Source organism: Gallinula chloropus (genome assembly GCF_964237585.1).
Source record: "Gallinula chloropus genome assembly, contig: HAP1_SCAFFOLD_114, whole genome shotgun sequence".
Classification (NCBI taxonomy): Eukaryota; Metazoa; Chordata; class Aves; order Gruiformes; family Rallidae; genus Gallinula; species Gallinula chloropus.
Genome location: NW_028168071.1, coordinates 185,683 through 213,096, shown reverse-complemented (window position 1 = coordinate 213,096; position 27,414 = coordinate 185,683). Strand labels below are relative to the sequence as shown.

The 27,414-nt window shown below is 44.5% G+C and overlaps 1 protein-coding gene across 1 annotated transcript in view; it reads left to right on the top strand.

The window, feature by feature from the left end:
* Positions 1 to 27,414, top strand: part of LOC311204837 (nischarin-like) — a gene marked incomplete at both ends in the record, with an annotated part of 222,631 nt that overhangs the window by 148,371 nt on the left and 46,846 nt on the right. Inside the window, 16 exon segments of the mRNA XM_084281180.1 lie at positions 5,444 to 5,492; positions 7,028 to 7,038; positions 7,042 to 7,191; positions 8,748 to 8,843; positions 10,344 to 10,439; positions 10,981 to 11,133; positions 11,704 to 11,772; positions 12,173 to 12,358; positions 12,559 to 12,687; positions 13,091 to 13,204; positions 14,008 to 14,116; positions 17,451 to 17,572; positions 18,423 to 18,478; positions 19,697 to 21,022; positions 21,425 to 21,599; positions 23,457 to 23,610. Of these exon segments, the coding sequence (XP_084137306.1) occupies positions 5,444 to 5,492; positions 7,028 to 7,038; positions 7,042 to 7,191; positions 8,748 to 8,843; positions 10,344 to 10,439; positions 10,981 to 11,133; positions 11,704 to 11,772; positions 12,173 to 12,358; positions 12,559 to 12,687; positions 13,091 to 13,204; positions 14,008 to 14,116; positions 17,451 to 17,572; positions 18,423 to 18,478; positions 19,697 to 21,022; positions 21,425 to 21,599; positions 23,457 to 23,610 (2,995 nt within the window).

Here is a 27,414-nt window from a genome sequence, read left to right as displayed (position 1 = left end):
TATCATCTGGTCTAATCCCTCTGCAATGAGCAGGGACATCTCAAGTCAATCAGGTTGATTAGAGCCCTGTTCAATTATTCAGCCGTGGTTTGTTTCAGATTTAAGGAGAGGAGAATAAACCAGAAGAGATTCACACTGTTAGGCCAAAAACATTGAATAGTGCAGGTCATGAGTTCATTCAAAATGTGTTTTTTAGGAAGACACATATCAGACCACAATAAATACAGAAAATCTTCTATGCCATAAAAAGAACTGCTCAATCATTTTGATATTCTGGACAACTTCTTTTTCCATGGTTCTAATGAACCATGGAATTCTGATTCTATTATTAGCAAGAAATTGGTAACAATCGTTTGTACCCTTACATCTGAAATTTTATTTTGTGGATAAAAGCTGAACTACTTTTTTCTACATAGCTAAAAAAGGAAGGAATGAATAAACAAGCAACTAAAACAGGAAAGAGCAAAGAGAGAGATAAAAGAAGGGAAGCATTGGGACAATCCAAAGGACCTGAATTTCCCTGCATGGAAATCATAAATGTCTTAAAGAATTGGATAAAACTTGGATAGAAAAAAGGTAAAGATAAATTAATGAAGTTTAGGTGATGTCCATGTGGACATTTAGGATGGGTGACAGGTTTCTCAGACCAAACACCTCGCTTAGTATACATGAAAGCATTCCCCAAAATCTATTCTGCATTTATTCTCATTATTCCTTTATTCAAATGCCTGAGTTGGAAACAGACACTCCACAGCTCTGTGCAGTAATCACTTGAAACCACCATCGTCAGAATTGCAAGAAAATGCATTTCTCCTCCAGTAACAGCTGTGGGAGAGATCAAGGATTATCCTCCTAGATTTAGACCATGTCCACACCAGCACTAGTGTGTTACTAGTTACCCAGCCCCAGCTAGGCAAGCGTTTGTGCATCTGGAGATGGCAGACTAACGCAGAGCTCAGAGTGTCAATTTATCCTGTGTGAAATGACCGGGGGAGGGAGACATAATGAACAGCTGCATTGAGCTGAGAAGCGTAGGAGAAGGTGAATGAAAAATAGGAAGATAAGGAATAAAGTGAGAAATAAGAAAGGATAGAAAATGAAAGGACTGTATTCATATGTAGAAAATGTGTGCAAAGTCACTTGCCATTAAACACAGTAAAAATGAGAAGGGACGTCATTGTCCATCTGACTCCATTTATCTGATAATCAACACTTTTTATACTCGTAATCCTGAACTCTCGTTTTAAACCCACATTAATGAGATGATCAGGCATTTCTACAACTGCCTTATGAACCTTGCCAAAGAGAACTCATTTTCTCAGATCATTTGCTGCAGTATCAGTCCATCGTCTCATCCTGACCAGACTGTCTCACCTGTTAGTATAAAATTACGCAGACATAGAAATTAAAGTGCTTTGACATTCCACTACTCTTTTTCTTTTTTGTTTTTTTTTTTTTGGCTGAGGAATCTTTGGTCAGTAACCAAATCAGCAGTTTCAAAATATTAGCATTTACCCATTTTAACACAACTAAATTTTCTTTCACCAATCACATAGTTTCATATGTACCCAGGTGTGACTTGTTATGCTCTTCAACATCTTCTCATTCTGAAAATTTTTATTTGTATCTGCAAATCAAGACATTTCCTGTTACCGTCTACTTTTTAAACAAGCACAATGAGGTTCATTTTGACCTTTTAACTCAATGAGAGTTATGCCAGGAGCAGCAGTCTTGCATGACATTTTTGGGGAGGCTTGTGTTTCAGGCATACAGGGTTTGCTACTGTTAAGCCTCAGACTTCTGGTCTCCATCTCAAGTTTTAAAGCACATTACAGTAGGCTACGTGTGCCGACCCTAGCTAAAACTATGCCAGCATTTCCATAATAAAAGCTCTTATTTCCAGAGGTCCCAGCTGTACATTCAGCTGTAAAAATGCGCTAGGCTAAAATTGGATGTACAGGATTCAATGTGGAATTAATAGAAATTAAAAAAACATTCCACTTGACTATTTCTGAGCTATAGCTTCTGAAAAAGTAACGGTTTGTGAGATTCCTTTTTGCCCTCTCATCTTGTAAATCAAAAAGTAATTTAACTTTTTCAAAATATTGATGTTATTACGTGATGAGACCAGTTCTGCTTCCACAGGAAGGATTCCTCTATACCTTAGACACGGGGATTTATTTTCATGTATACAAGAGGGCAGCATCTGTAGTTGTTTACCAAGAATTCAAAAATGACACACTGTCATCCTGCCTACACAGTTCACTGCTACTGATGTTTTATGCTCATCAGAATCCTACTCCTACAAAAGCAAGGATGTGTACATCAATATATAATTTTGGTTTCTTGGCAGGGGGCAGAACTCATAACGCACTCTGTCTTAAACTAGCTGTGGAAACCTTGTTGCTTTTACTTTATTCCTTGTGCTTTGTGCTGTTCTTTTACTTCATTTAGAATAAAGGTAGAAATAATACTAAATAATAGATTAAATTCTGACAGGTCTTCCTATTTCTCCCTAGTTTTATCTCTTTAATTCCATGAAGCTCTCCTAGGCCCATCCTCAACGATCCCATGTAACATGCCTTGCCTGTGTCTTCTACAACCTTGAAGCATACAGTTCTCTTCCACTCAAGCATATTGTAAGGGCTCAGAGGACGTGTCTGTGTGCTCTTTTGCAGACTGGCATGATTGATCTGTCTCAAACACAAGCTGTGTGACAGCACCCCAGTAGTACTGACCAGCTTGAGCCTACTGATTTGTGGCTGATTCAGGGAGCCTCTCACCTCTATCTACCAAGTATCTCATCATCATAACCAGATTGGCATGGAGATGGATGTTCCTTTTGCATCTTGAAAGCCTCCAGTTATGAGGACTCTGACACGTCCCTGGGAAGGTTGGTCAAGTAAATCACTGTAAAGAAATGTATTTCTTGCATTGAACTAAAACATCTCTTGGTGTAACTTCCACCCCCATGTGACTGCTTGTGAAGAGAGAGCCTGCATCCTATTTTCAGTCACCTGTTAAGTACTTTCCTGAGAAAGAAAGGTCCATCAAGCTAAAGTATGATATCTAAGCTCTGGATCAGCGCAGCACTGACAGGAAGGAACCTCAACTTTCACCCGTGGCAGTGTGCACTTAGAGCCCAGAAAGCCAACTGTCCCCTGGGCTGCTTCACAAGAAGTGTGACCAGCAGGTCAAGGGAGGGGATTCTGCCCCTCAGATCTGGAGTGACGCCCCCTGCAATGCTGCATCCAGCTCAGTGGTCCCCAGCACAAGACAGGCGTGGAGCCCTTGGAGCAAGGCCAGAGAAGGCTGGAGCACCTCTGCTATGGAGGCAGGCTGAGAGAGTTGGGCTGGTTCAGCCTGCAGAAGAGAAGGCTCTGGGGAGACCTTATAGCGGCCTTCCAGTCCCTGAAGGGGCTACAGGGAAGCTGGAGAGGGACTGGTGACAAGGGCAGGGAGGGACAGGACAAGGGAGAATGTTCTTAAGCTGGAGGAGGGGAGAGTTAAATTGGGTATTATGGGAAAAAAAATCATCTTCCCAGGGACAGTGATGAGGCCCTGGCACAGGGTGCCCAGAGAAGCTGGGGCTGCCCCTGGATCCCTGGCAGGGTTCAAGGCCGGGTTGGATGGGGCTTTGGGCACCCTGGGCTGGTGGGGGGTTTCCCTGCCCATGGCAAGGGGTTAGAACCAGATGGGCTTTAAGGTCCTTTCCAGCCCAAAGCTGCCTGGGATTCTGTGATTATTTTTTTTCTTGTCTATTCTTATTTGTAGCATTTCCAGTAGGGATTATTTAATCTTATTCCCTAGGTTAATGGAACTAAACTGGTGTAGAAATAACCACAGTAAATACACTACAAGTGCTTTGCAGCCTTTGTGTTCCAGGGGAAAGCTGTGTCTGGCTTGGCAAAGAGCAGCAGTTGGATGTGACAGCAGTGTACAACCTTATTGTTGCTTTGGTGTTGAACAGGGGTATGCAGTGATATGGGGGTGCTTACTTCCTTGCAGTGTCTTATACTTTGTCATCTTAGATTTGGTTTCTTAACTTCCAGATAGAAGCTTTTAAAAGAAAATAATTGAGTACCCAGAAGCTGCTGTTCAGAGACACCTGCAAACAATGGATTTCTGTGGGATTGGTGCATATAAGAGAGCGAAGACAGGCCTCTTGTAGGTCTGACAGAGGACTAGAGCTCCTTTTCTGTGGGCTACAATACTCCACGTCATGACCTTGTTTCGATTATAAAGGTAGGAAAATTCTGCTGTGTCCCCCAGATGATGAAGGGAACACAGAGCCTGGGTTTCAGTCAGATCTCTGCATGCCAGGTGAGTGTAACTGGCTTTATCCAATAACAGAACTGTTGGATTTTGTTCGGAATGCAGCTTCGAGCTGCTTCTCCAAACTGTTCATCCTCAGTGAGTGGGGTTTCAGTTATACTAAGAATGTGCTTGTCTGAAATGTTTGCCTCATCAGATGAGCTGAACTGTGCTGCAGATGGCCCATGGATTTATTTCCTTGTCATGAATCATGAGGGGTTTGTCAGTGAAGTAAACTCATCAAATACTCATTTCATGATGATCTGTAATGCCTGTTTGTCCTTTGCAGCTACCTTAAAATGAGATGTGTGTGCCTAAACTATCACAGATAGTTTTTTGTTCTTCTTGTGAGCCTTAGAGAGAGCTCTTGGAAGAGCTCAGAACTATTTCTGGACTTCTACATAGCATTTGCCTTTTGTGAAGTATGGGAAATACCTGTACTGACCTTTGTGCTCCTTTAGATTTTAAAAGAACAAATTCCCACAGGGAGAATTTTCCAGACTTTTTCTTTTCCTCCTGGAGCTGTCAGTGTGTAGAAAGGGGGTTGAGCACTGTGTAGGTCCAGAAGGGCAGAGAAGATAGAGGATGGTGAACAGGGACTTTGAATTCTTCTTCAGCAAGGAGGTTAAGTCCAGAAGACTAATTTTTACAGATCTCTTCTTCCCTGTAGACTTGTTAATCTAAAGTTATCAGTGTATTAGTGATGCTCCAAGGAAATGTTGAGTGCTTAATTGTCCTGGTTTTGGCCAGGACATTCATGCATTAGGTTAGTCTAATGTTAAAATTTGAAGAAAACTGTACTGGTAATAGTTTCTTTAAAACCAGGCTTTGTTTGGCATTGGGCTGATGATGGTCAGTAAGAATTGCTCTAGTTGCTGTTGCCCTTTTTGGAAACATGCAGCATGTGATTATTTAAATGTAGTTCAGTATTTTCCATCTTGGAAACGAAAAACCTATGAAATGAAATAATTTGATGAAGTATTTTCAAGAATCTATAAGATGTGATGACAGTTGATTTCTATTTTTAAAAGTCCTGTACCACAGCAAAAAAGGGAGACTTATTTTGGCCAAGGATGCACTTTGAACTGTAAGTGTGTAACACTTCATTGCAATGGTTTAATCTTTGCAGGAGATCAATGGGATCACTGCTGCACTGGCTGAAGAGCTCTTCCACAAAGGTAAAGAACCTGCAAGAATTTAACTGGGGATGGTTCCCTCCATGTGCATGCGTGTGTATACCTGTGAGATTTAATCTCCAGACCATGAGATCTGAGCCTTTCACATCAGACCGAGACTTGTTCTTCCTCTTCACCTTTTTCTGCTGTTTGTGCTTTGATCCAAGCTGTATTTGAGGAGGAACTGTCACAGAAGCACAGCTGCTTTTGGAAATAAATCAGAAATTGATGAATTCCTTGGTATGTTTTAGTGCAACCAGTCAGGAAGTTTGTGTCATTTCAGTGAGCCTTGATAGAGTGTGTTGAATGCATCACTTCACCTGTCTTAATGTTGTTCTTCCAGAATTCAGGAAACATGAGACCTTCTGGTCAGTTAATGAAAGGATGTGCTTTTCTGAGGCTGACAGCTGACAATGAAATGCACTACTGCAACATCTCTAAGTGGCTCACCAGGAGCAGGAGGCGTGTGAAATGATTAACCCATGCTGGCTTTGTTTTGAGGGACAGGAGGCTGAATGCTGTGCTGTGATTCTGGCTGGCTGAGGTGATAGGTGAAGCGTGGTTCAGATTGTTCTGGCACAAAATTAACTTCAGGTGAAGCCACTTCAGAGGGGGCACTCAGCAAATTGTGGAACACTTTAAGGAAGGTCCTGAAGAACTGTTCCCTGACTCTGTAGTGCCTGTAGCCTCACTAGTGCCAAAATCATTGATGTCTGACCGCTGTATGTGAGTGGAACCTTGTGGTGATGTGCAGCTGGACTCTGGGACTTGCTCCCACTGAAGCCAAAGGGAGTTTTACTCTTTGGAGAACTCTGCTTATCAGGAAAGCCGATGCTCTCCTGTCTGTCAGGTCAAACTGGTGTCCTTAAAAGGAAGAGGAGGAAGATGTTAATTCCACGTGTGCATGTATTCTGACTGCTGTAATCCACATTTGCTCTTGGGATGCTGTCAGAGGAGGCTTTTGGATGCTGTTTCCTAGTGTTCCTGGAAAGAAATGGGATTGTAAAAATGTTGCCAGATAATGCATTTCCTGCCCTGGGAGCTTGCTCTGGTGGTAGTGTGGTGAAAGTCCTCAGACTGTCCAAGAAAATGCTGCAGCTTTGCACATCAGCAGCTTAGCAAAGGATGTCAGGTTTGTCTGTTAGATGGTAGGTGCTGCTTTTTCTGGTTAGAATAAGTCTGAGCTGCTATTGAACTTAGGGATATCTCAAAGTTTAGCAATTTCTATGTTGTATAAATGAACTTTGGTTCCAGCCCTGTTAAGAGGGAAATTTGCCATTAGTTGCGTTGGGAGCTTAAGGCTTGAATGCAGAGAGTGCCTGTTTGAACACTTGGATTATTCTGGTGTTAAAGAAAATTTATCTGAATTCAGTGCTTCTAGTTTAGAAGCAAAAAGGACATTGTTTTGGTGCCTTAATCATGAGCTTAGAATATAAATGACAGAGATGAAATCGCTGACATTAGGTTTTGCAGGTACCATTTGCTCTTTGGTAACTGGGGCAGCGTTGTGTTCGATACCATCATCCTGTGTTTTTCAGGAGAGCAGCTCTGAATGGCTGGAGAAGTCTTCAACATCAGACCCTTGCAGCCATATGCTGTCACTCAACAGTTGCTGCAGGGGGAGCCTACGTGTGCTAATGGAGATGCCAAAACTGATCTAGGTCATATTCTAGATTTCACTTGTCGACTCCAGTATTTCAAGGTGAGCCATGTTTGCACAAGTACTGGCGGTGTTTCTGCCAGAGTGATGGGATTCTTGGCATGCTTCTGGAGCCTAGTTAGAATGCACAAGATCTTTACTGGCAGTAAACACCTGTAAGCATTTAGAGCTGGGTGTTAAACAGGTGCTTATTCTACCAACCTTCAACATAGTTCTCTAAGGAAGACGTTGATTCTGCCATGTGATGACATCTCTTCAGCGGTGCCCTCTAGGGTTTCTGTGACAGAGCCTTACTGGGTGCTGATAGGCAGGAAGGAGGCAGGAAATATTCATTTCAGCCTTGCATTCTTTGACAACACTATGGCTAGGCCAGTGCATAGAGATGCATACATGCATGTGTGTGTAAGTCCTGTCCCCTTTCTCACCTTTAACTGTATTGGAAAGTTTAAAAAACCCCAAACCAAACTAACAAAACCATCAGTTTTAGAGATGAGTGGCCCAGAATTTCCAGGAAAAATGCCATTACAGAACAAATGTAAAATGGCCTCAGAGAACTTTTGTCTGGAACCAGTTTGATGTTTTGTTCTTCTACCAAATCAGTGAATTACAAAGACTTGTGCTGAGTAGCTTTTTTAACACTGCTTGCTACAGGTCAGTGTCTTTTCAGCCCTTTTATTACATGAAGAATTTCCTTGTAACTGTGTGGTATGTTCAAAGATGAAATGAAGTAGTGGTTTGGGGAAGGTGCACTGGAGGGCTTGGGAAGTTTAGAAAGCAAAACCACAGCTCTACTGTTATTCCTGTGGATCTTCAGTTGCCTTTGCCATCCTCTGTGTGTAGAACCTGTTGTTCAGAGGATTCTCTGGCTGGAGAAGAACATATGATTTAGAAAAATATTATATACAGCATATTATTTAGAAAAATACTTGAGAGTTTCTGGCCCTTCTGAAAGCTTGTGTGTGGGAGCCTTCAGAGTTTATAAGATATATGTAAGACCAAAAAAAAAACCCCAAACCTTAAGAGATTTCTCCCAAAATTTTATTCACAGCAACCAGAACTGCAACCACCTGCCTTTTGCACTGGTGCCATGTGCTCTGGCCAGAATGCTATGGGCACATGGGAAAACTAGATGCCTTTTTATGAGATGGTCTAATGCTTTCTTCAAATCCATCTTGTCAGTGCCTTGGACTTCATCCCCTGGGCTGGAATTGAAGACAGTTCTGTCCTGGAGGATCCAGGTGTTTCAGGGAAGCTGGTTTAGTGAGTGCCACTCTGGCTTGATCAGCTGTGGATGAAGCCTTGCTCAGTCTTGTCTGTGGGATTTGAGTGCCCCATGTGCTACAAAATACAAGCACCAGGTGGCAGCTTAAGTTCAGTGCCTCAAGTTCAGAGCACTTAGCTGGAGTGTAACTGATGGTTTGGGTTTTCTCTGCTGAAGAGTTAATCTGCGAGTTTCCTGTATCATCCCGTGTTTGACAAAGGGGTTGGAGCTGTGGCTGTCCTAGCTGCTGTACTTGTGCTCTTGCCCGTGCACAGCTGTCTGAAGTGAGCACAGGTTGGGTTGTGTACACTGACTGTTCTTCCTTGTTGATGACCAGGTCACTGGAACAGGGGGACCTTTTGGAACCAGTACCATTCAGGAGCATCTGTTGCCGTTTGACCTGTCAATTTTCAAATCTCTTCATCAAACAGAGGTACAACTAAGCTACTGCCTGTAATTTGAGGGGCTCTGTAAATGCCAGGTCTGGTGCATGTCTCTCAGGCTTGGCAATTGCTTTGCTTTGGTGCTGGGGTTGGGGCATGCAGTGTTCAGGAGGAGTGTTTTATTTGGGAAACAGTGTGGGGTTTTTCTCAGGACTTGGCAATACGGATGCCAGATGTAAATATTCAGAAGAGCTTGTGCATGTCTTCCCAAAGGATGTGTGTCATTTCCAGTGTATGCAGAAGCTACCCCAGGGTGGCTTTCTGTCCCTGTGAAGCTCCAACAGATGGGTTCTAATGGGAGCTCTTATTACAAAGTACTTCTTGTTTGGGAAGCAGCAGGGATTTCTGAAGTGATGTGAATTTGCTTGAGAAGGTTCACTTGAGTGCAGCGCTTCTGGCTTGAGAATTTGTGGCATTTTTTCGTTGCTCTGCTCTCAGTGTGGATCACAGGGCTTCCACTGGGAGTGTTCAAAACCTCTTTCATCCCTTTCAGATCTTTCCAGAGTGGGAATGCCTGGTTGTGTCACACAGCCCTTACCCTGTGTTCCCTTCTGTTGGGTTCAGGACCTTTTGTTGGACATGCCTGCTGTCTCACTGATAGGAGAGGCTGTGCTGGTTCAGAGCTGCAGTGCAGTCCCCAAGTCAGGGACTTGCTGACATCTTAGCGTGGGAAGGAAACTTCAGTGGGCTGGTGTTGGGAGTGTGTCTAGCATGGATAATTTCAGGAGTAGCTTTGCTTAGTGTGGGGAGAATAAAAAAGGGTTTTGAAGACTTTTGTGCCTGTGGGTTCCTGAAAAGTTCTGGATGGGCTGGCAGCAGACCTGCATTTTCATCTCGTCGTAACTGCTGCCCAAAACCAAACAGTGGTGATCTGGAGAGGTGCTTCCAGGGGCAGCAGGAGTTCTCTGGGAACTGGTTGTTGTTGCACAATGTGCCCAGAGAAGGACCCATTTGCTAGACAGAGGTTGAGTCACATTAAACTGCCGAAAAGACTTTTATAATGTCAAACTTAGTCTGTGTAATGAGCTCATTGGTGTATGAACTGCTGAGCTGGGCATTTTCCCTTCCCCGGACAGTTGTTGTTTATTCTTTGCAGTAAAGAAGGTGGGATACAGCAGTAACTGTGTTTGCAGGTCGAGCTGCACAGCTTGAGGTACCCACCTCTGTGGTTGGTGACAGTCAAACACTGCGCCCTGTTCAACTGCCTGGGCGGTTGAACCTGGGGGAATGCCCAGGGAAGGTAGAAAGTGCCTAGAGAAGATCTTTTGTGCAAAGAAATATTTGGGAATTAGTTTTTCTGTAGTTGTGCCCCTAATTTCTTGCTGTAGCTTTACCAAATGTTGGGCTGTCTGACCTGATAGTCCCAGGTTTGAAGGCAGTGCTGTAACTACTTTCCGGACCGGGAGGGAATCCGTCCTTGAAGCTTTCAGTTGCCTCTGCTGTGTCCCGTGTTTGTTCTGCCATTTCTGACTGTCATGTTTTTCCAATAGCTCAGTCATTGTGGGGGGAAGCTTCTCAAAGGGCTGACCTCATCCAAACATGCTCTGGCCACAATGAGTGTTCGGTTTTCAGCAACATGGATGAAGGTGAGAGGGAGTTTCTGATGGGCGTTCGAAGCGTGTGCAAGAATCACGCCTGTGGTGGGGGAATCCCCATTTGGAGGCCTGGTCCTTTTCTGTCCTGCCTGTTGCAGGTTCTGCTCTTAAAGCTGGGAAGCAGAAAGGGTTTGCTGGCCTCTCAGAACAGACTTGAAGTGATGAGATGTGTCCCTTCACAGGGATGTTTCTGATGCTTTGATTGGAATGTGCTTCTGTTACTCCTCGAGAGCTGAATGCGTGTGGCTTCTTCTCTGGGCTGTGATTTGGCAAGGCTGTGAGGAGCGTACCTTTCACAGTCCCTCTCTTCCTTCCCATTCTCCAGCCTGGGTTGGCTGCCAGTGTTTGGGACTCCCTCCCTGTGGATCTAAAATAATTCTGACACACTCAGCTCCTGCTTTAAGACCTTTAATCTGGGTGATGATAAGGCTTAGGGATCTTTCTTTCATAAGGTCATTTGGATTGCTTGTGAAACAATGGGCTTTCACCGAAGATGCAGGTACCATATTTTTAGGGTGCTTGTCTTTAACAGGAAATCCTGGTGCCAGAGGCCTCTGAGTTTGATCAGTGGGAGCCAGAGGATGCAACTTCAAGCTGTCCAGTGACAGCAGTTATCCCAACTTGGAGAACATTAACAACCTTGGATATGAGTCACAACAGCATCTCTCAAATTGATGATTCAGTGGTAAGAAATCTTTCTTCATTTGTGTGTGGGGGGAAAGGATGGCTGGTCTTCTGTGGCACATGACTCAGCAGGGATTTTGCAATTTCTTCATGTATCTCTCTTCTGAAAGATTTCCCCTTGCACTGTCCGTGCTTGAGCTCCACAAGGTAATGATGTGGAGATCAATGCACTGCTCAACTTACTCTGATTTTTAGTTCTGTAATCTTTATCCAGGGTTCTGTGTAATACAGACAGGCCTGTTTGAGCTGGAAAGGCCTCTTAATGAGTTTGATCTGTAGTTAGTGGGGCTAAACTGGGGGCAACTTGCTTGTCTTCAGTGAGAACCCAGGTTTCAAATGCAAACGTGACCGTGCTCATCAGAGTATTCTGGTTCTCTCACGAGCAGGTGTCTGCACTCTGGCTGCACTAGAATGGGTGCAGAACGCTTTTTACTGCTGAAAGCTGAGAAGAGGGTCTGTGCCTTGGAAAGTTCCTGCCCTTTGCCTGTTAGTTGTTAGTTGGTTGGTGAAGGAAGTACAGCCAGGTTTCTAAGCTAAAACGCATTTAACATGTGCACCTTCTCCCTTCTAGAAATTAATTCCCAAGATCGAGTTCCTGGACCTGAGTCACAATGGGGTGTCTCTGGTAGAAAACTTACAGGTAAGGGATGCTTTTGAAGGTGATGTTTGCCAGGCTGCCCAGGACCTTCCAACACAGAATCCTTTTGCTAAAGGATTTTGCCACTCATCTAGCGGAGAAGAGTTTAAGCCCAAATAGCTTCCTAGCATCAAGCCCTCGTAAGGGTGCATTTCTTACTTGCCAACACTGACATGCAACATGTAGTTCTTGACTAAATTCAGTCGTTGCTGGCTGTGTCAATGGCTTGGGAAAAATAGAGTGGAGGAAGTTCCCTTTCCTGCAGGCTTAATCCTGTGTAATGAGCAAGTTCATGTTGTGTTTGTCAGCTGGGCAGCATCCAGCATGAGCAAATGGACAAGCCTTTGATATTGTTTAATTTTAGCAAATTGGTGTGTGACCTGGATTTTCTGTGGTCTTGTAGCATCTTTACAACCTTGTTCACCTGGACTTATCCTACAACAAGCTGACATCGCTGGAAGGTGTTCACACAAGACTGGGAAACATCAAAACTCTGAATCTAGCAGGAAATCAGCTGGAAAGGCTGTGTGGTCTTAACAAGCTGTACTCTTTAGTCAACTTGGATCTGAGCAACAACAAAGTCGAACAGGTAACTACTGATTTTAGTGTCAGATTGCTTTAGAACACAAGTGATTTCTGTTAGAGGGTGAAAGTGCAAATAAAGTGGCTGGAGAGAATTTTTTTTCCTGGTTACTGTTTGTATGTAATTTAGTCAAGAAATGCTTAGACTGTGGTGGTGTTCTCATTTAGCCAATCTGTGTATTCATCCTTTTACTGAAAAACTTTCAGATTGATGAAGTAAAAAATACAGGAAACCTCCCGTGCTTAGCAAAGGTGGTGTTATCCAGCAACCCACTGAGCATCATCCCTGACTATGGGACCAAAGTACTGGCTCAGTTTGGGGACAGGGCTTCAGAGGTACGTTAGAACAGCTTTTTCTTTCTAAAGCCTGGTGAGGAAAGTTGTGTGAATGCTCTACAAGCCTGAGGAGTTTTTAGTGGGGGTTGGAGTACGTCTCTAGAGAATGGAACCATTTGTACACTGCTGGGCGTGCTCCTCAGATCTAAGGGAGAGCTTGCCCTGCTTTCACTGGGTAACAGGGTGTTCCTGTTGGAAGGTGCCTGTGCCAGTGGGGTGTGGAGCTTCTCAAGCCCTTCTGAGTTTGCATTCAAGTCATGAGGTCTGACGTGGTCATTACCTTGTTTACAGGGTTACAGACATGCACAGCATCTGCATCAAACTATTTATTTATGACATAAGTAACAATAAGTTACAGAGCTGCCTTGTTTTCTGTATTTCTGGATGTTTTTAACATTTTTAGGTCTGTCTGGATAACACTATCACCACAGAAAAGGAACTAGACACAGTGGAAGTGCTGAAAGCCATTCAGAAAGCCAAGGAGGTGAAACACAAACTGAGCAGCTCTGATAAAAAGGTGAGTTGGGTGCTGTGAGAGCAGAATGTGCTGGGTACAAAAGAAGCCTGTGAGTCCTCTCCAGATTGGCTTTGAGCAGAATTCCTTAAACTCACTTCTCATGGAAGTGTGTGCAGTGTTTGTGCTTTACTGCAGTGTGAGGTTTGAACATCACCTCTTTCTCCTATTTAGATTTCAATGCAATTTCAGGATGTTCCTTTTTCTGCTGGCTTGGGCTAGAGGAAGTGGGAGGAAAAGAGAAAATGGCCTAATGGTACACACAATAAATATGCAGCTGACCTCAACAGCCGTATTTTCCATCTTATACAGAGAGTGCTGAGGTGTGAGATCAGTGCTTGTGTTGCAGAGGACTGAAATGATTTTCCCAGACTTTCTTCTTGCGAGTATTGAGCAATGGGAAAGGATCAGAAGTCTGAATTGTCCTGTTCTCCTGTCTGCTGTGCAGTGGGTTAATCTTGTTCTGGAAATAAGTTGTATTATCAGGAGCTGTGATGCCCCTGCAGCCTAAGAATCCTGTTGTCGTTGTGGTTTGTGAAACTTGCTGCTGGTTTTGTCAGTGCAGGGATCAGTGATCAGAATGACTTCTCTAAACGAATTCTTAGTGGAATTCTGCTTAGTGGGAAATGGGAACTTGAGAGGATGTGAGCACCAACGTGTGGCACCCCTCAGAAACCCAACACATTTGGTACTAACGTTCTTTTTACTCAAACTGGGAAATCTTTGTAGACTTAGTGCAGTTCAGGTTCTGACGTGTCCCGTGTGTTTAGGATTTCTCTTTAATTATTGCCTACTTTCTTTATTAGATCAGTGAGGACTCCAGGCTCACCGCTGCCAGCTCCAAACCAAACTGTTCTTCTCTTCCTGTTCATCCTTCCTCTCCCTCTCTGCCTCGTCCTGTCAGCTCCAGCCAAGGTAATCATGTATGTATCGTGCTGCTGGGCTGAGCCTCTGGGTTCTGCGTCTCTGGGCTGCACTGATGTACCTGGATGTTCTGTGTAGGGATATGGGGCTTATCAAGACAGAGCAGACAGACCCGGCAGCTTTGGCGTAGTGCAAGTGACATGTGACCTGGCAAAGCTGCCCTGATGTTCACTGTGGTGTTAATTAACTCGAACAGAAGTTGGGGCACGGGGCTGCTTTTACTGCAGAACAAGCAGCAGCAGAGGACTGTATCTCTCTTGCTAGTCTAGATACATGCCTTCATGGGAACTGTGGCATCTGTAGACACGTTCTAAAGCTGCTTCTCTGCTTGTTGGTCTGCACAAGGGGAGCTGGAGCATCTGTTCCATTCCTGCTGTTGGCAAGGGCTGTGTTTCTGTCAGGCCAGAATGGAGGTCGGAAAAGGAGATGAGTAAGAGGCAGTTCTGGAGTTTGGGTTCAGACTGAGCCTGTGATTTCAGCACACTGTTGTGTTCCACAGCACCTGCTGACCTTACCTGAAAATCCCATTTCACTGGATGCTTCAACCAAGGGTACCCACTGCATTAGAACGTAGAACAGTGGCGTGTCTTGCATCTTCTGCAGGGGCCCGTGGGACTGACTGGGAAATTCATGTGTGTCTGAGAAGAGATAAAGATGCTTTTGCTTTTGCCTGAATGAAAGCTTAAAATGCAGTAGGGTATATCTGGTTGGGGATGACTTTGTAACCACTTAGAAAAGTGATGACAGTCTCCATAATTTGGGGCGAAACAGCTTACTCTTACCAGTGAATTGGTGGGTGGGGGAAGAGGTCTTTGGAAAGAGTCTGTTCCTGGCATTTCTGCAGAATCAGTAGAGGTCTCAGATCACTCAGTAAAAATGAAGCGATGGCGTTTAAGTTAAAGGAGAAGCAATTTAGATGCAGGTTTAGTTGCTATTTATGTGCTTGATTTGCCTTTGGAGCCCTTCTGGATAACTTTTCACCTGCAGGTGAAATGCCAGGTTCTCCCAAATTAAGCCAACGCTGGCTTTAAAGCATCAAGCATTGAAGTTGCAGGAGGGAGACAGCCTGGCTATAGGGCAGCCTGGGGTTTTATGCAGGGCTAGCTGTAAAGATGCATGCTAGCAGTGGCTGTGACTGTTTAGGTGTTACTTAGTGGTCAAGCATCTTTTTCCATTATTGCAGATGTTTAAGGAGCACATGAGTCTTGGAAAAAATACCAAGATCTTTCTGAACTACTTGGGAATTTTATAGGAAAACTGGTGTAAGACTGGGGTTACTGACTGTGGTCCTTTTCCATAAGATTCCTGTAGTAGAGTCTTGAGGAAGGGCTTTTATATTTATAAAAATAAATATAAAACTGGGATATAAATATATAGTGGGATATTTATAAATGTATTAATATATAGTGGGATAGCAAGGAGTAGGACAGGATTAGGACATTCCTCAGCTTTAACAACAGAAATGAATTCTTTGCTACATACCTAGCTATCAAGGGTTGTTTTCAAAATACTGATTTTGAGAAGTCTATTTTTTTAAAAAAGGAACTATGCTGGGCAATTTATTTCATTGTTAGACCTGAAATCAGGAATAATGGAATTCATTTTCTGATGCACTATTTCTGTGAATTGTTTTCTCTGCACTTTCTCTAGACACCATCTGTTTCACTAGCATTTTATTCAACTTAAACATCACTTCCAAATGGCTTATGGCAAAGATTAAACATATATAGAGAAGAGAAATCCAGCAATAATGCTGCCCTGTTCTGGTTTTCTTGTCAATTTGAGTTTCCTTCTGGCTAACATGGTTGCTTTGTTCAAGCAGTAAATCTCTCTTGTGCTTCCTCTGCCTGAGAGATGGTTTGGTGTCATCTACTAAACTTTGCCATCAATCCAGAAAGATACAGGCAGGAGTTCTTATGCCTGAGGAAGAAGCTCACATGCATTGCCAGCATGAGCCAGCTGTGTGCTCCTGCAGCTTGGAAGGCCAATGGTATCCTGGACTCCCATCAGAAAAGGGGTGGCAGCAGGGACAGGGAGGGGATTGTCCCTCTCTGCTCTGCCCTCAGGAGGCCCCAGCTGGAGTCCTGTGCCCAGAGCTGGGGCCCCAGGACAAGAAAGATGTGGGACTGTTGGAGAGGGGTCAGAGGAGCCACGGAGATGATCAGAGGGCTGGAGCAGCTCCCCTACGGAGAGAGGCTGAGGGGGCTGGGATGGTTCAGCCTGGAGAAGAGAAGGCTGTGGGGGGACCTCATTGCAGCCTTCCAGTCCCTGAAGGGAGCAGAGAAACAGGAGGGAATCAGCTTTTTGAAAGGGCAGACAATGGCCGGACAAGGGGGATGGATTAAAGCTAAAGGAAGGAAGGTTTAGGACAGATATTGGGGGGAAGTTCTTTCCAGAGAGAGTGGTGAGGGGCTGGCAGGGGCTGCCCAGAGAGGGGGTGGGTGCCCCATCCCTGGGGGTGTTCAAGGCCAGGTTGGATGGGGCCCTGGGCAACCTCGTGTAGCTCCAGGCGTGGAGGTTGTTGGCCCTGCCTGTGGCAGGGGGTTGGAGCTCTGTGACCCTTGGGGTCCCTTCCAGCCCAGCCCAGGCTGGGATTCTGTGATTGGGATTCTGTTGTTTATTTGCACGTACGTTGTACACGCGTGAGCGGGCCGGCTCTGTGCTGATGCTGAGAACTGGGGTGCTGGGTTGCATTCCTGCCAGGCTGTGAATATCAAACAGGCAAAAAGCCCAATGTCCCTGAGAATATTTCAGTATACTGCATTCCTGATCAGTTTGTAATGACGAGTCAGGCTGGGATCCTTCAGAAAGGTTCTGATCGAGGGAAGATCATTTTCTTGAGTGGCATTTGAGGGACAGGACCTCCTGCGCCAGGGTAAAGGTTTTACAGATCTTCTGCTTGTTTGCTTGGCGCCTGCAAAAATGGGAGTGAATGCTGTGAAGCTCACAGACTGCTCTGCTATGGCTTTGCCAGCCTGGCAATGCTTTGGTAACACTCAGGGCAAGTTTCAAGGAAATGGACCAGTTGTGTTAAAACTAAATTACATGGAGAATTCTCACACAAGATGTTGAGATTTAAATTGGTGGTTAGCTTAAAAAATGAGCTTTAGCAGTCTTCAGTGCACCTTTCAGTGCACTTAAGGATATTAAAATTGTGCCTGGTTTTGTTCTGTCCTGGCTGTTCTGTGAAGAGACCCCGCAGCTTTAATGACTGATGGTCACATTTTGATGATACAATCTTAATTCTAGTTGTTTGACAGACACTATTAGACATTCATTTTGGTTTTACTTCAGCAATTTTAAAAGGTCTTTGTATTTCTTCTAGAAATAATTTGTGAAGAAACAGTCCTAGCCAGCAGTCTTTTGCAATCCAGTAGTTTGACTCCTACAGACTATACAGTTCCCCAGAGATATTTTGAAATACCAGACTCTGGATGTAAAAATCAGGTAATTGCTACACTTGTGTTTATTTTATGGCAGTTTTAATGTGGTAGTGTTTGGTTTTTTTGCAAGCTAATTTCTGATATTAAACTTATGTTGTTATAGTAATCCACAGCAAAGGTATTTTCATTCTCTGAGCTGTTATAATTGAGAAAGGAGGTAGCCCCAAATTTGAGTGGTGGGTTTGGTCCACCTTGTACAGTGAGTGCATGATCTGAATTCACCAGAGTTGCAGAGAATTGTCGCTGTTGGGACTGAGATGTTTACCTGGCATTAGCGTCTCATTCAGTGTGCTCTGAGATGCTGAACTGCTCTCTGAACTGAGCAGTTCAGCACTTTTTGGAAGACAGGTCTCTTCCTCAGAGAGTGGAAGAACCTTCTCTCTGGCAATAGGTGTTGGCCTAATTGGTCTCCTTCAAACTCCAGCTGTTTAACTTCTGCGTTGTGATGTCATTTTTGATATAGGAAATGCCCTTCATATGCCTGGCTTCAGGGCATGAGACAGCCAGCCCTGAGGGACTCTGCCTCTGCTGCCAGCGTGGCTGGGCTTTCTCCAGGGCCTTTGCCTTTTCGCCTCGCTGTGCGCTGCTGCTGAAGTCTGTAGTGTGCTGAAAGGCCTACAGGCCACATCTGTTCTCACTGCGTTCCTGGCTGCCTCAGAGTGCCCAGCCTGAACTAAAAACCTGGTGTGTCAGCATCCTCACAGGTCAGCTGTTCAGCTGCCCACGGGTACAGCAGTCAGGACTCAGCAGGGAGCTGCTGGCCTTAAAAAGCAGGAGCCAACGTTAACTTTGCTTTTCACTTCTGCTGAAATCTGGCAGCAGCTGCCACTGCCTGATGGTTCTTTGTTCCGTAGGCACCTGCCTCTCTGTTGGATTCCTGTAAAGCACATGGAAGTGATCCTCAGATGTGGTAAGTGAGACTCCTGAGCTCTGGCTTAACCCCCATCAGCTTTTTGAGTCCCAATAGTGGATGGTGCATTTCAAACCCGGCTTTAAGGCAAACCAGTGTGTCTGGTTGCACGCTGCCTCTAGTTGTTTTCAAGCGAAATCAGTGGTAAGAGTATAAAGTCTTTGTAACCTTTGAACCCTGGAATAAAGTCAGTGGCTTCAAGCCAGTGATTTGCAAAGTGCCTGTTGGGTTTGGGAAATGGAAGATGAGCTGAACACTTTATTTTTACTTCTGATAAATTGCACACTCCCAGCCTCTCAACCAGTGGCTGTGCACAGTATGAAGATCACAGAATCACAAGGTTGGAAAAGACCTTTAAGATCATTAAGTCCAACTGTTCCTGTCCCAAGCTAAACCAGATCCCTGAGCACCTCATCTACCCTTTTTTTTAAACCCATCCAGGGAAGGTGACTCAGCCCCTCCCTGGACAGCCTGTGCCACAGCACCATAACTCTTTCAAGGAAGAACTGCAGTGACCCTGCCCTGGGGCAGCTTGAGCCCATTGCCCCTTGTCCCATCTCCTGTCCCCTGGCTGAAGAGACCATCTCCCACCTCTCTTCACCCTCCTGGCTGGGCAGTGGAGGTGGGGAGAAGGTCTCCCCTCAGCCTCCTCTTCTCCAGGCTGAACACCCCCCCGCTCCCTCAGCTGCTCCTCAGAGGATTTGCCCTCTAGCCCCTTCCCCAGCCTGGTTGCCCTTCTCTGCACTCGCTCCAGGACCTCCCCGTCCTTATGGTGAGGAGCCCAGAACTGGACCCAGCACTCGAGCTGCAGCCTCACCAGTGCCCAGTACAGGGGCACAATCATCTCCCCAGACCTACTGGCCATGCTATTTTTGATATAAAAAATTAAATAGTTACTATGTAAAGACAAAACAATGTATAGACACGAGATGATCTGAAAGCATCTTGAAAAATCAGTGGCAGGACAAGGGAATAATTTCAATTAGGAATATTTCTATCAACTAAATGCTGTAAACGGATAAAAGAAATGCAGAAATGAATACAACTGCAACCTATGCATTCTTGACTGTTTAAGATGTTTTATGAAATTAGGCTGATGTAATTGCAGTAACAAGATTATACCTCAAAGTTCAGAGCAGCAGCAGCACCATGAGCTGTAGGTAGCTGTGACTGTTTTGAAACTCAGGCTCGTACTTTGCCTTGTTATCTCTTTTGCAGTTTGGATCCTTCAGAGGAAGAACAGCGTGCAGTGCCTGACCCCTGTAACACTGTCATCTTGCCTTTTCATTGTATGTCACACACTGCCACAAACCAAGATTTTACCCAGCACCTTTCTGCCTTGATAGTGCAGACTGTGCAGAGATCCCCCCCCTCCTGCTTTACAGAGGAGAAAGGGAGCCCTCTGGGTGACACCAAGAGCACAGACAAAGAAGATGGCTCTTTTGAAATGGGGCTTCACGAAGGAGATGAGACTTCTGAGTTCAGCACTACTTCAGATCCTCGGCCCTCTGACCAGGGAGCAGTGGAGAGTGTTGCAATAGTCAAAATTCTCTGGAGTGTTTCTATTCACATTCATCAAGGCCTCAAGCAGTTTGCTTCCTGTTTGGTTTTGACTGAAGATCTGCCAGCTGTGTTTGAGATTCCTTGTCAGGAATGGAGAGGAAATTGCCAGCACATCCCTTCTGCCTTGAAGCTGGTGCTGTCTTTTCCATATACTGATCTTCTGGAACTTGGCTTTCTCCTGCCAGAAATCTGTTTAACCCTGAAGCTGACAAATGGTGACAACTGCTTGTTTGTTATTTCAGACTCCCAGAACCTGCAAGACTTTTATTCCTGTTTACACATGCGTTGCTCTCAACAGTACCCGTCAGTGTTAGGAAGCTCCGTGTTGTACTGTGGACCAGCAAACCTCCCAGAGTTTCTCTGCCAGCTTAGGGAATTGAATTGCATTTCAGCAGATGATGTTGAAATAAAAGGTTGTTTCCCAACATACCTTGTTTATGGGAAGAAAACCTGTGTCCAGGAACTCCTGCACCAAGCAGAGTCAGCTGGTAGTAACAAGGACTGGTCAAAACCCGTTTTGTGTCCTGCACTTTATTCTTCAGTGTCTAAGGCTTCTGCCCAGGGTCCCTGTGTGGTCCATCCCTGTTGGATATTTCTAACACGCCAGCATTTGTACCTAGTAAAGGTGGATTTCAGTTTGCTGCCAGGTAAATGGGGAGGCACAGAAGAGTGGAGAAGTGTATTTAAGCTGACTGGGATTCCGTTAGCATCACTGGTGCTGCATCTGACTCATGGCTCCATCCAGCAGAAGGGTTCCTTTCTGGATGGCCACGTGCTGGAGTTGCTTGTTGGATACAGATGTGTTAAAGCAGTGTTTGTTCTACCTCATGAGAAATTCCACTTCCTCAGAATCTACAGTCTTTTGCAGAGGCTCCTGCAGGATGTTAAGACTATTATTGTTGTCAAAGCTTCAGGCAAAGCAGACGCTGTACGGAACCCCATGGTGGAGGCAGACAGGCATGGTCAGTCAGCAAGGGAACAGTTCCCACAGAAGCTCTGCTGAAGCCAGTGTGGCCTTGCTGGTGAGTTTGCAGCTGTCACTGGGAATGGGTTTGGGCCTGCAGTGTTGGCAACGTGCTTCATCATTCTGTTGGCCTGTGGTGTGTGTGGAGGGTTATCCTGGGCCGTAGCTGTCTACCTGTTTTGTTTCTGGTTTGGTTTATAGTTGCAACATGTGTTTTCTTATGGAAGGAGACCTGCCTTTCCCATGCTCCCAGGCTGAGGTCATGCCAGATTGATAGATATGCTCAAGAGAAACCATTTAGAGCAAACTATTCAGAGTAGAAGCTGCCCATTCCTGATTTCTGAATGAAAGGATTAATTTTTGTAGGGGAAGGGCTGTGTAGTTCCTTAAATTTTGTGTGTTTTCTGGATCTCTTCCAGCTTTTGCAAGCCTCATCTGATGCTGTCATCTTTCTATCCATCTGAATTTCTCACGCAGAAGATGACAGAAGATAACCAGATTGCTGTTCACCTTCCTGTTTCTGTGTCTCTGCAGCACGTGGCTGGGCTGAAAGGAAATGCCCTGCTGGAGTTTTTCCATGGCAGCGTAGCAGAGGTACTACCCCCAGCCCAGGTGTATAAAAAGATGCCTTGTGGCCTCTCAGGGCTAGACAGTGTTTTTCAAAGGGCTGTCCCAAAGGGCTTAAACCCAAGGGTCAGGCTCTGCCAAACCTGGAAGGGTTTCTATCACAAACTGGTTTGTGTGACTGCGTGCTGGGTTCCTCGCTGCAGCGACGGGGATCCCGCCGGGCACCTCTCAGGCTCCTCGAGGCAGAACAGGAAGGACATTAGTGTGTGTCCAGCAGGAATGACAACTCCACTTCCTTTTTTTTCCCCTTTCAAGGGTCAAAATGAAATAAAATTGTATCAGTACAGGCTGGGGGTGACCTGCTGGAGAGGAGCTCTGCGGAGAGGGACCTGGGGGTCCTGGTGGGTGACAGGGTGGCCATGAGCCAGCAGTGTGCCCTGGGGGCTGAGAGAGACAATGGGATCCTGGGGGGCATCAAGAGGAGTGTGGCCAGCAGGTCACAGGAGGGGATCCTGCCCCTCTGCTCTGCCCTGGTCAGGCCCCACCTGGAGTACTGTGTCCAGTTCTGGGCTCCCTGGGATAAAATAAGCCAGGGATCTCCTGGAGAGAGTCCAGAGGAGGCTATGGAGATGATGAAGGGCCTGGAGCATCTCCCCTGTGAGGAAAGGCTGAGTGAGCTGGGGCAGTTCAGCCTGGAGAAGAGAAGACTAAGGGGGGACCTTATGAATGTTTATCAATAGCTGAAGGATGGGATGCAGGGGGAAATGGGCAGCCCCTTTTCAGTGTCTGTGGGAACAGGACAAGGGGCAATGGCTGCAAGTTGGAGCACAGGAAGTTCCACAGCAACATGGGGAAGAACTTTTCCCCAGTGTGGGTGAGGGAGCCCTGGGACAGGCTGCCCAGGGGTGTGGAGTCTCCATCTCTGGAGAGATTCCAGCCCTGTCTGGACGCCGCCCTGTGCAATATGAGCTGGGCAGCTGCTTTGGCAGGGGGTTGGACCCCATGGGCTCTGGGGGTCCCTTCCAGCCCCTGTGATGCTGTGAAAATGACTGGAGTGGAATTACTTTGTGATGGGATCTCACTAAATCAGTAGGTGGCGCCTTTGTGCAGTACAGATGTACGAGTATGTACTTGGCTGTAGGAACTCTAGAAACAGGAGGAGATAAACCTAACTTGATGTACAGTCTGTGTGGGGAACACCAAATTTAAAAATACAAATAATACCCTAACCTCAGAGTGTGGCACTTTGATAAATCATTGTGCTCTGAGTACAAATCTCAATTGAAAAGCAACTTGAGAGAGACACTCTGTTCACATCCCTCACTTCCAAATCTTCAGTGAGCACAAATGGTAAGCTGTGCTTCTCTTTTGACATCAAGGGATGCTGATAAAGAAAGGTGACTCACTTGAGGATTCACAGTAAACTCATCAAGCTGGGCAGATGCCTCCCTGGACAGCAGCTGTAACAGCAAGAGGTGCTGTTGCTGTCTCTTAAGGTCTCTTAAGGTCATTAAATCCAGCCCCTCGGTAGCATCTGAAGGCTCAGCAGACTTGTTGGCACTGCTCACTGATCAATTTTGTCTGCAGTGTCTTTTGTGCCAAGTCTTTACTGTGTGCTAGCTCCTACTTGTAGTTTTGGGCAGAAAATGAGGAAGAACTTGACCATGACAGGAAAATATGGTTTTACACAAACAGTGGAGTTCCATTGTGTGCACCTCAAAGCTGTGCTGCATTTAACTGCCTCGAGGTGAGCTTCTGCTCTTTGACCACAGCATCTTTAGATGCTCCAGCTGTTGAAACTGTTTCTCTAGTAGCCTATGATGATAAAGCTGCCTGGATTATCAAAGTGTGCAAGTAACTTGCAGAATCTGCTTTCTGTCTTAGGTGGAAAATGAAGAGTTGAGACAGCTCATGTGGTCCTCAGTTCTGCTGTACAAGACTCCCAGTATGGAAGTGATGGCCTGTGTGCTTCTCTCAGCAAAAGCTATTCCCTTTCTGTTGGATGATTCATTTGTTCATGCTGATGAGCATCAGTCAGGTAAGAGAGCTGGTTAATCCCTTACTAGGGTTACCAACCTGATCCCCGCCTCTGGGCTTGTCTTCAGTCTGACCTCAGTCCCGGGGAAGACCTTGGAGAGGGTCATCTTAGGAGCTGTCATGGAGCACATGCGTGATGCCCAGGGCTTCAGGCCCAGTCAATGACCTGGATGAAGGGATTGGATGCTCCCTCAGTCAGTTTGCAGATGACACTAAACTGGGAGGAAGTGTTGATCTGCCTGAGGGTAGGGAGGCTCTTCTATGAAACTGTTGCTACCCAATGCAGTGTCTCACCCAACCCACAGCTCAGGCCGAGCCTGACAATGAAAATATCTTTCTACAATCTAAGATGCCACGTTACTCAAGGTGTTACAGTGTACAGCTGGCTGTCTTTCTTACCCAGGTGTGTGCAGATGAGCCCAGTAATACTGTATCCGTAGGGAGGCAACAGCAACGAGCTACATCTTCACAGCTTTGCAGGTGCTGGACGTGCTGCTGGCTGTAGGGGAAGTGGTGTGACAGCCGGTCACGGGGAGTCTGTATAATCCAGGTCGCTGGGTCCTGAGTGGCAGCCCAAGGAAACTTGCTTGAAACATCTCGCACACCCTGGTGTCTTTATAAATCTTTTAATTGCATAACGTCCTTATGACTTTGTGGCTGTGGGGTTTTTTCTGTGCACTGTGGGCCTCTTTCCTGGGTTGCTCCCAGGACATTGTGGAGTCTGGTTTGATTTGTTATGAATGGGCTGGAGATAAAATCTTCCCGGCCACGATGCCATTTGTGTTGGGTTTAAAGAGGTTTGCTAGGGAGTTTGTTGGGAAAATGAATCTGGGCTTGATGATGCTTTGTTTCAGCTCTCTGTGCCTGGCCTCTTGTTCATTAGAGATGTGAATTTGTTCCTGGTTTAGTGCTTTGTCATGGTAAGGAAAGCCACCCCTAAGGTGGGACAACCTTTTGGATAGGAATGTTGTGGTTCAAAGTTCTGAAAGCTGACCCGAGGCTGTTTTACAATCCTGTAAAAACAAAAAAATCCGTAACTGTGGGTGCATGGTGATTTTGTCTTGAAGTCTTTCCACTGATGAAGAAAGAATTACAAGTACAATTAAAATAAACATTACTATCTGAAAAACTATGATATTTTAGGGAAAACTAAAATTTCCTAGAACCTCTTACAATTACAATATGGTCAGCTGATACAATCCACAAAACATTTCATTTTCATCTACACTCAAATATTTTCGATAATGCCCTGTGATTAAAATGATAAAAAACACCCCCAGACAGTCTGAAGACTGTCTGAGTGACAGCAGGTCAAGTCGGTGGCCACAATCAGAAGCAACATGGCAAAGACAGATTATGAAACAGTAAAGAAATCTTGACTCCAATATAATTTGAGTTAACTTTTTGGAGGTCTCATGGTTGTTTGTATATTTTATCTTATAAATTGGAGGCATGAAGTTCAAAGTCATTTATATAATATTGAGGCCTGAGTTGAATATTGGATATTAGCGGAATTATATGGTTAATAAACCCCTAAATACTATGTGGTCTTCTAACCAAAACATCAAATAAGGTCTTGCTCATTATTTTATTTTCAAATTAGTGAAAACATTTCCTTCATTGCTGCCTACTGCAAGCAACACTGGGGTTTGTGTAATTTTTGTCCTTGCCATTGCTAGATTCAGGGACAAAGAAATACATTTTTTATCTGAGGCCTATTATCATACATAGGAAAAAAACATAAATATGCTTTGTTCTTGCTACTGCCATGTGGACAAAGATGAATGCATTTTTTGGCTAGCTTTGCTGCTGTTGCCAAGAAGAGATGAATATTATCTTATCTTTTTTGTTTTGCTGAACAAAATCCTGCCCCAAGATGAAGGCAAGGCCAAGGGCAGACAAATACTTCATATGGAAAAGGAAGATAAGTAAATATTCACCACAGGGATGTTTGCTCCTGCATGGAAATGCTAGTGAGAATCATGTGAAGAAGAGAAGCATGTTTACATCTTTTTGATTCACTCTTTAACATAGCATTCTCCTTAGGAGCTTTGGAACCGTTTTCCACTATCTGGAAACATCCTGTAAAGCATTCCTGCTCTGTGCTGCGATAGTGCCACTGCCCTTTGTGCACAAAGACTGCTTAAAATACTGGCTACATTATGCCAGATACAAGAACTTCATTAAATTATTGAGAAAAAAGGAAAACAGTTAATATTGTGTTCAAAGGAATATTATATCTTTCCCACTGAGCTTAGCAGTCCAAAAGTTCACGTTTTAGGAGTCCAAAGCTGCAGCCTTTGTTCATCCAAATGACTTAAATGGAGAGCAAAATTGCTTTTAACTGGACTTGAAGATGAAATTCTTATCAGCTCCTTGATAAGAATGATACAAAGATAGTTTTCAAAAACTGTTCCATGGACAGGAAAGGTCAAATTCAGAACTGCATCTGAATTTTTTGTTTCTGGTGCTTGGTTTGTGTTTGTTAGTGAAGAGAACGTTTGCAAGGACTTAAAATGCTGTCAGAGTTTATCTCAGGATTTTATGCCACTGCTGGTCCAAATTCTGCAATATACCCGTGGACCTTCCAGTGCAAATCAGTCTGTACATGTATATGTATACGTGTCTGTATATAGAATATGCATTGTATCTCTGTGCCTGTGTTCCCCTTCACTGGGCCCTCAGATGTTTATCAGAATGGGTTCCAGAACTGCTCAAACATGACTTGACTTCTCTTTGTAAGGACTTTGCTTTGAGGCGATTCGACATCCCCTCTCTGACCATGACTTTTACGTAAACCACCTCCGCTAGACCATCACCGCTCTGATTGATGAGTTTGACTTTAGGTCTTTTCTGATTGTTTGTTTTGGTACATAAAGCTCTCCAAATGTACCTGAGGCTTTGTTACTGTGATTTTAAGTTACAATTTATCAACATCCCAAACAGCACGCTAAGACTTAGAATTCCTACTTATCAATTTAGTAAAGATCCTGTCTTTAAAAAGAACCTTTTTCGATCTTATATTTATTACGGCTGCAAAACTAGCCAATTGCAAGCAGTTTATAGAACTTCTATTCAGCTTCAATAACAGTAGTGTTAAAATAACACCTTGATAACAAATAACTTCTATAATTCCCTTATAAGTAAGAAGTGAGAAAACCAAGCTGTTACAAGCCATTATTGTCAAACATATTTTCAGAATATACTTAGCTCACCCAGTTATTTGAATTCTTTACACCTAAATGTTAAGGGCTCTGCTTTGAAAACAGTGCATGTTGCTTATTTAAAATAAATAAATAAATATATAAATAGACTGAGAATGCATCTGATGGTATTTACAGCTACATTATGACAATCACTGCTGGCAGCTTAACTTACATTTATGCAAAGTTTATGCACAGTGTCTAGACAGTGTAGTTGTACTATGACCTGTTTTACTGTTCCAAACGAGGGAATCTCTTGTAACTGAACTCTATTTAATCTCACTAAAGCTCTGTAAAAACCCTGAAGTCTGCTCATATGTTACCAAATGGTAGGTGGATACTGTGCAAACACTCAACAGATGAAAACTGACATCTTAATGACACCATCAGGCATATGAAAATTTACACCAGCAGGAAATAGTGAAACATCAACTATTCTTTACTAATTGTGTATGAATAACACAACACTGTCTCAAAAAGTAGAATTACAGGAAAATCTCACATAGTTTCACAAGGCAAATCTTATTTCCATTATCAGTATTTTCAGGTAAAGAAAACAAAAAAGTAATAAACCTGTAAATTTCATCAATATCGTTTCCTAG